The following is a 9,202-nucleotide window of genomic DNA, read 5'->3' as shown; positions in this document are numbered from 1 at the left end:
GCAGTATGCATATTCTATTTTGTTTATATAAAATATCCAATTCAAGAAGACAAGAACTAACTACTACTACTACTACTACTACTACATTGTCTTGTATTTTTGTTATTTTATATTAAAGTGGTCCTGTTGTGTTGAAGAGCATAAACTACTCACTAAACAACAGAACTGAAGGATGTATTTAGCTGGGATCATTCAAACAATATGCTTATGGTTGTCTGGACATGGTGGAATAAAATATCTTTCTATAGAAGTTATGGTACATGCGTAAACCTAACTTTTCCCCCAAAATAATTGAGTAATTTGCAATTTTCTTAATTAACCCCGTATTGTTTTCTTTGAGACCATGATGGCGGTGGGTGAATAAAGACAGCGAGTTCCCAACGCAACCCAACAAAGTGAAATCATTTCATCGGCAAAACTATAATATAATATGACGAATTATAAATAAATAATATTGGATGGATGGATAAAAAAAATGGAATGGAATCCACTGATAAAGGTGTGTAGCATTATTGGGCCTCCGCTTTTTCAAATTTTGTTTGTGGCATCAAATCCACACGTCACAGCACACGCCGGCTTTTTGCATAATACGGTGACTGTGACTTCACCACAAGTAGATACTAGAATTTATATGGATCTCCCACTTTTGCCTTTGTCCTTTTGATTTCCTTCCGCATGCATATTCTTCAATTTGATTCAAAAATTAAAAAAAAAATCCTCCGCAAGTGAACCAATTTAGATGAGAAAATAATAAAGGGATGAAAAATTAAAAATTAAAAGAAGGGTGCGTTTAATTTGTAATTTTGAAAGGATGTGTGTACGTGTCGGGGTGCATTAAGTGTCATTCCGAAAAATAAACACTATGGTGTATTTAGTTTGCTGCATTATTGAATTGTGAGAGTATATGGATGAAATGGTCATTTTCTTTTCTCAAATCACGCGATTTTAGTTTTAGTACCAAACATGGATTTGTATTTTAATTACAGTCCAATAGTCCATACCCTTTTGAGTTCAGGGCACCGAACAAAACATACCGCAAAGTCACCTTATGGACCAGAAGACATTCAATGCTTAGACAGAAGCCCATGATTTGGGTTTGGGTATCTAAAGTAAAAAAGTAAGTGAAGCCCAAAGAGGATTCTAGCTAGGGAAACTATCGCGAGAGCCCTATGGTTTGGACAAATTCCAAACGCATCAACCACGCGATCTTGTCTTCCCTGCTCAGCCCGAGAGAAAATATAACTAAGGGAATCCGCGTGGCCACATCTGAGACTCATCCCCGACTTATTTAACGAACAAAAAGCCTCAAACGACCTCAGTGGTTGCCACTGGATTTTGGCTTCCAGAGGTTTTCCAACGTCTGTTACCGATAGTAGTGGTGTCTCCTCTTTGTACATCTATACTCGTAGTAATCTTATGATAGTTGAACCAAAGCAGCCTGATAATTCGATAAAACAAATATTATTTAATCAACTCTTTTGTTATAGTATTTAATGACTTCGATCTAACTTCATATTCCCTTTTTGTCTAAGGTTGGGCAAACCAAGGGATATGTGTAGATACTTGTACTTAGCACAGAAAATATGCTGGGTACCTCAGCTTTGGTGAAGATAACATCTGTTGGAAAGTGGTCTGTGTTTGGAGAAGTTATCAAAATTCTCAGCCAAGGAAATGATAAAATAGCGTCACACAAGAGAATATCTAGTCAGGTTGGTCAGGACAAATGTTCTCCCTACTCTAGCCAAAATGAACCTTGTGCATGTTCAAATGAGCCAGATCCTAGTGCTTGTGGATTGGAATGCTGTGAAGGAAAAATTACTTTGGAGGAAGGCCAAGTTTCCTGGATTGAAAGATTTGCAGAAGATATAAACAGCCAAAATGTTATTGGATGGTTGCTAAGGAAGTGGAAGAACCACTTGAAAGGAGTGGAAAATGATTTTCCCTTGGGATCCAAGAAAAAGTAGGTATGGATGGGAGGGAATACGGGCGAGTGGGGTTTTGTGGATAGGGCTCTTCTGGGTGGAATGCTTGTTAGTTTCTTGATAATTGTAGCCCTGCTTATAAACATAGGATTTAGAACATTGTCAACCAAATGAATTTTTTTTAAAATATAAATAAATGTAACTTTCTTGTATGGAGTTGTTTTATGAAGCGTGTGTGTAACCAATTTTGAATATAAGTTCACTGATAAAATTGATCTCCATGGATGGCGTGATTTCATATGGTTGATGCTGCTAATCATTTTCTATGATCTTAATTGCCTTGTTTTTTGTTTGATATTTATATATTATTTATAAAAAATTTCGAATTGCTTAATACTGGCAAGCTATTCTTTTATTAGGTGATCTTACTACTTAGATAGTAAAGTACCACAATAGAAGTGCATACAAGCTGCATAAATACACGTAGATATAAAGCGAAATAAGATTGATGGGGTCTGAGAAAATGCTGGGATTAAATGCTTTTGCGGGTAGGGGAGGAAGAGCATCACCGATGTTATTTTTCCGTCCGCTGCTATGATTTAGATGGATTTATTTCGTGGAAGGATTTTTCCTTACTCACATCTACAAGAATGAATGTACTGAGAAAGTTTCCATCTTATATCAGCATATCTGACTTGGACGGAAAACTTTTGAAGAAGTTGACAGGTACTGAAGGCATCTTGCTCCTGAACCGGGGATGGCGCAGCATGTAAAGGCCAATCAGAACTGCCACCACCTCGAATGGAGTAACATAACTAAACACTGCCCAAATAAATGAGAAGATGAGAAAGATAAACGTAGCTCTTAGATCACGCCAGCAGAGGATCGCTTGAGCTCTTTCGACTTGCGAGGCCAAATCTCCAACCATTGTCTGCAACTGACCTCCCACACTGCGTAGCCTTTCATATCTCATCCGGACGGTGTCTGATGGTCGTGATGTTGGAAACGAATCAAATTCTTCATCTAGCTCATCTGACGTATCAAATTCTTTGACTAGCTCATCTAGGTGTGCATTTATTGCTTGCGAGAGCTTAGCATCCACGTGAGGTGGGTGCCTTGGCCTCAACCGATAGTTCCACATCCCAATTAGGAAGAGGTACAGGAAAATTGTTGGCAGTATCAACTCAGGGTAGAAAACGAGTGTCAAGAACAATACATGAAGAAGGGCTGTCTCCACTGGGTTTCTCCATGTGCATATGTCATTGAACCATCTACAAATAGCTGAAAGAAGTTCCACAATTCTTTGAAAATTGGCTTTGCATTTCCTCAAACTCCACATATGGTAATCCACATCCAGCATGTACTCCATTACCTCGCGTCTCAGTGGCGGCTCTGCTCTTCCCAGCCCTGCTGCAACTATCTGCATTGCTTGATGCCGTAGCCTATCAATGAGTATAAAAGGTATTGGTTGGACATAATGCATTTTGGGAAGCAACGGCCTTCCATATTTTGTCACCATGTTTACCCAAGCTGTACACGTAAACCTTAAAGCCAAATGAAGTTCCCCATTATTCTTCAAACCAGAAGGCGTGAGTAGCAACAAGGGATAGTAATGGGTGTATATACGATCGGTTTCTAAAGTTGATAATCGAATTCTCACCTTTCCGATTCTCTGATCTTTCGCGTCATCTTTGCTTCCATTGACGTAGCAATTGTCAAATACTCCAATTGTGATTACAGTACACGGATCATAAACATCCCAAGTATACTGCTCATTCCATCTAGGAGCCAGTGTGTCAAGGATTGTTCTGGTTCGAATCCATTTGTTCCCGTACTTGGCCACGCAATATGCATCAGTCAGTTTACCATCCTTGCTCTTCATTTGCATCAAATTCTTTGCACTCAAAATGCCAAGCTCAAGAGTCCCAATGCTACCCTTCCTCAGGCTCTTCGATGAGGTCTGCAGGTCACTGCTAAAATGTGTGGATTCATCAAAAACATGGTAACCTGCTTCCAAACAGAAGCTAATTAGAATCTTGCTTGAGAATTTTTCCTTGTTCTTTTCAGCGCCTTCCTCTGCTGACAACGAAGGTTTGTGAAGGTTGAACCATCGAGGATCTGGGAGCTTAGTGGTCTCATGTCTTTGTGGCACATTTCTAACTGGTATCAATTCTCTTCCTAAAATCTCATCCTTGCCAGGTCTAATCCTATCTTCAACAGTCACAATAATCAGATCCTCAAACGGTTCAGATGCAACAAACATATGCTCTTCGTTCCATACCGGGTTAACACTTCGCACATGCGAAGGCCTGGTAACCCTCAGCTGATTTCCAAGCTGGATCCTCACACAAGCATCCGGTGCTCGCCCTTTGTCAGAAGGAACAAGATCTTGTGCTTCAAATACAAAAACCCGAAGATAATAAAGCTTGGGTGAGAAGTAAACCTTTGATCTGGTGTTAGCTAAATTTTTCTGACTGATGTTGTGTGCATCAGAGTGCCAAGCCTCAGCAAAAGACTCATCAGCTTGTGTCCCCATCCAAACAGCAAGCATTATTTCCCCTTTAGTAGTTTGATCACCCTTTTTGTCCTCCAATCTATACCATTGAGGAGCCAATGGACTATCAGGCGGAACACGAAGAGGGACCTGTGATAGATCAAGACTAACTCTCCCCACAAAATCATCTTTCCCAATATCCTTGTCTTTGACAGTAACTTCAAGCAAACTGGATTGCAATCTTTCCTTTGAGAAGGCAAAAATTTGATTCCATACCGGGTTTTGGTTCTTCTCTAAATGTTTGGTGATGCCTTTGTAGTTTCCAAGCTTCACTTCAACGTAAGGGTCAAGGCTCCCTGAAACATCCATTACAGGAAGATTTCTTGCCTTAACCACATTCACGCATAAATAATGCATCAGCTCCACCAAATCGTAAGTACTTGCTGTCTTGTCTCCTCCTCTGTATCGCAGACGCGCCGCTAACGGCGGACTAGTCTCCACCAGAAGGAATTCAGGGTTCGTCTTCGGCATTTGCAAATTGAGTGACGTTTCAGCTACAGTTTGGACTTCAATTCAATTGATGATCAGAACCAATATTTGACCTGTCGGTGAAGCTGACCCACCTCAGACGCCCGCCAGCAAAAGTATAACTTAGGCTATTGTAAATATTACTAATAAATAATAAAAATTTAAGATTTTTTTCTGAGCGACTGATCAAGCTCGACAGAAGCAAACACATCTGAAACCCGTTAATAATCTAATACTAATCGGCAACATTCACATAGAATTCTGAATCCATTCCTAAATGTCAACGGATGTGGTTAACATAGACTCAAGACCCTTGTCAATAATGTTTTTTTCACCCCTTTAATATCTTTAAAAAACTCCATTTTTACAATCTTAATTGTCTAATGAGAGAAAATTACATAAAAGAACTATTATAAATTTAATTAAATTTAAATTGTTTATAAATCATGAATCTCAACTATCTTTAAAATTTAATATATAATTATTTCTTTTAATAAATAAGTTATATTTTGAATCAATAAAGAAATAAGTCATCTAATACCAAGATTTTTTAAAAAAATATATTTATAATTTAATTACTTTATTCTAGATGATTGTAAAATCAATTAAAATTACATAGGTCCGGCTACGGTGCAACGGTGGTACCTTGCCACCGTTGCATTCAGCCGTTGGATCCACTTAGATTGATGGATTCATTGGGATCCAACAGCTGCGTCCAACAATGATACGATACCATCGTTGCACTATAGTTTTCTCTAAACTACATTGTAATTTTTTAATCTTTGTTTGTAATTTTAAAAAAGTTTTCAATATAAAAAGTAGGATTTCATGTGAATTTTAAAAGGATGGAAGCTCAACTCTATGTTCAAATGACATTTGTGTTTTTGTTTTTTTTCCCCCTTTTTTCTCCCTTTCAATTAACTAACTAGCACCGACTTTTAAGTATTATTACATATAGGATCACTGAAATTAGCTTAGGAGCTATGTTTATTTATTTATTTATTTCTTTTGCTTCATTGGGAGGATTCTTTTTTGGAAAATGCTAGTTACCCCGAGTTAAGTCCCCGGTCAAACCCCGAAAGCAATAAACGTTGTTTCAGTCTTTTTTTTTTTTTTTCATTTCATTCTCCCTCAAACGACATCATTTTAGTTTGGTTAAGACAAAATCAACAACAACCCCAAAATTGCTCTCTTTCTCTTCGTCTTACAATAGCCCCAAATTGCTTTCTCTTTCTCTTCGTCTCACAACTCATTTCTCCTTCTATTTCTCTGTTTCTCATCCCCTTCGTTTCACAGCCACCATCACGCATACCCAACTAGTTGGATAGTCTTCTATTTACTACAAAAAGCTAACTAGTTTCCCTAATATATATAAGAAAAACTAATTTTACCAAATTCAAGTAAAATTAAAGTTTCGAAAATAAGCTGTTGTTAAAGAAGAGAGGACCTTCGCTATTGGGAAAGACACAAAGAAGAAACTCAATTTTCAAGGGTAGATGCTGAAACTCAATCTTCTGTTAGAAAATTTTCGCAGCTACCGTAAATGCCGAAACTCATCCTTTAACGACAACGCCGACACTCATCCTTGTTCAAACTTTCCTTTTTGTCTTTTGGTGGTGCTGATGGTTGGGTGTATGTGATGGAATCCTGCGTGATGGTGGTTGCCAAGCTGATGGCTGTCGGTGTGGTGGGTGTCGATGGTTGGGTATGCGTGATGGTGGTTGTGAAACGAAAAAGGAAGAGAAAGTAGTGGTTTTACAGAGAAATAAAAAGAGAAAGGCTGTGAGACGAAAAGAAAGAGAAAGTAATTTGAGGTTGTAACAATTTTACCTTAACCAAGCTAAAACGACGTCGTTTTAGTTTGAATGAAAAGGAAAAAAAAAAGATTGAAACGACGTTATTTATTACTTTGGGGGTTTGACCGGGACAAATAACAAAACTATCCTTTTTTTGTGGGTTGAATTATTTTTCAATTTATGGACAAAAAGTCCAAATAAAGGGTTCCCCAACTTTTTCATAGTGGCCTTTTCCTATGAATACAGTTGATATAGCACATAGGATATTGCTGAGATGCTTCTAACCCAAAAAGAACTAATAAAATTTTGTGACAAAACTATAATTTCAAAATACATATTTGGACTTAAAACAAATCATAATTAACATTTCCTTGCTTTCTTGCACTTATCAATTATAAGTGAACTAATTTAGATGAGAAAATAATAGAGGGATGGAAAATTAAAAATTAAAAAAAGGGTACGTGTAATTTTTAATTTTGAAAGGGTGTGTGTACGTGTTGAGGTGCATAAAGTCTCATTCCAAAAAATAAACGCTATGGTGTATTTAGTTTGCTGCATTATTGAATTGTGTGAGTATATGGATGAAATGATCATTTTTTTTTCTCAAATCACACGATTTTAGTTTTATTATCAAACGTGAGTTTGTATTTTAATTACGGTCCAATAGTCCATACCCTTTTGAGTGCAGGGCACCAAACAAAACATACAACATAGTCACCTTATGGACACAAGATGAATGCTTAGACAGAAGCCCATGATTTAGGTTAGCGCATCTAAAGTAAAAATGCGAAGCCCAAATAGGATTCTAGCTAGGGAGACTATCACGAGGGCCCTACGGTTTGGACAAATTCCAAACGCATTAATCCTGCGATCTTCTCCCTGCTCAGACCGAGAGAAAATATAACTAAGAAAATCCACGTGGCCACATCTGAGACTCATCCCCGACTTATTTAATGAAGAAAAAGCCTCGAACGACCTTAGTGGTTGCCACGTATAACACCACGTGGTGACAGAGCAAGACACTCGTCGGCTGACCAAGCACAACATGGCTAGCTGCGTTCGGCTTGGGTATGCTAATGTCATGTTACACCGCCAAAACCAAAGTCCTTAAAATTCCCAAATCGACGAAGCACACCGGCGGTGTTAGAAAAGCTCATTGTGCAGAAAAGAGGAAGCTGCACAAGCTAAGGAAAACCAGCAAGCTGGTGACGTCAAATGAATGTAAGCAGAATGACAGCTCAGCTGCCACCTCAGCTCAAGTAGTTAACAGTCTGGTGTGATTACTCTGTATATCGAGCTGTGGTTATGCATGTGTAGATTCTATTGAATCAGTTAGTCATTAGCTTTAGTAATCCTTGAGCTTTGAGTATAAATAAGTTGTAATCATAACATTTCATTTTAAGAAAAATAAATACAAGAAATCTGAAAGTTCTCTGGAATTTTTCTGAGATATTTTCTCAGCAACCAAACAATATTTTCTCTTAATTTCTTTCATGGTATCAGAGCCAGTATAGCTAGTTCCAGCAACACAACAACACTTTCAAATTCAACAAATGCAAATCAATCTTCACAGATCTCATTCTCATTCAGTAATCCAATAAAACTAGATCGATCTAATTTCCTAATCTGGAGAAAACAAGTTTTTACATCAATCAGAGGAAATCGGCTTGAAGATTTCATATCTAAAAATCAGGTCATACCAGAGCAACATATCATTCAAACAACAGCTGATGGATCAGTGCAGAAAGTAGATAATCCAGCATACATAAATTGGAGAGCTCAGGATCAAATACTACTTGGCTAGCTGTTATCATCAGTTAATGAAAGTATTGTCAGTTCTATTCTTAATTGTGACAATTCACGAGATGCTTGGAGATTTATTGAGAAACAATTTGGAGCTCAATCTGACGCTAAAATAATGCAACTTCGTTATGAATTGAATGTACTTAGAAAGGAATCCATGTCTGTTGAAGAATATTGCTTAAAAGTTAAAATATTAGCTGATAAATTTGCCTGTGCTGGTAGTCCTATGTCAGAAAGGGATATGTTAATGCAAGTTCTAAATGGATTAGGAAATGGTTATCTAGATCTTGCATCTATTATCACAGCTAATAAGATGTCTTATGATGATGCTTATGCCTTATTGTTAACACATGAGGCACGATTAGAACAAAGTCAGACCAATCAGAATACTAAAGTCATGTTTAATGCTAACTATAGAGTGATGAATTCTAATTATTCTCAAGTCAGAGGGAATAATAGAATAGGAGGTTTTGGCTATGGAGGATATCGTGGACAAATTCATATTGGAAACAGAAATGCTGGAAGAGGAATGATGTTTAATACATATCCTAGAGGCTTTAATAACAGTGGTCATAATTTTGGAAGAGGCAACTCTATGCCAATGCAATTTCACAAAGTTTTACCACATCCTACGCCTCATGGTCAAGGTTTTGTGTCAG

General features: G+C 37.6%; 1 protein-coding gene across 1 annotated transcript; it reads right to left on the bottom strand.

Moving 5' to 3' along the window:
• Positions 1–2,316: 2,316 nt before the first annotated feature.
• Positions 2,317–5,208, bottom strand: LOC18040500 (FT-interacting protein 1). The gene has a single exon (XM_006434622.2). It carries the CDS (start codon positions 4,945–4,947, stop codon positions 2,599–2,601), a length of 2,349 nt encoding a protein of 782 aa, XP_006434685.1. The 5' UTR covers positions 4,948–5,208; the 3' UTR covers positions 2,317–2,598.
• Positions 5,209–9,202: the final 3,994 nt, after the last annotated feature.

The sequence above is a fragment of the Citrus clementina genome, unplaced genomic scaffold (genome assembly GCF_000493195.1).
Source record: "Citrus clementina cultivar Clemenules unplaced genomic scaffold, Citrus_clementina_v1.0 scaffold_5, whole genome shotgun sequence".
NCBI classification, from domain to species: Eukaryota; Viridiplantae; Streptophyta; class Magnoliopsida; order Sapindales; family Rutaceae; genus Citrus; species Citrus x clementina.
The sequence above is the reverse complement of the archived record's forward strand: the minus strand, read 5'-3'. Positions and strand labels throughout refer to the sequence as shown.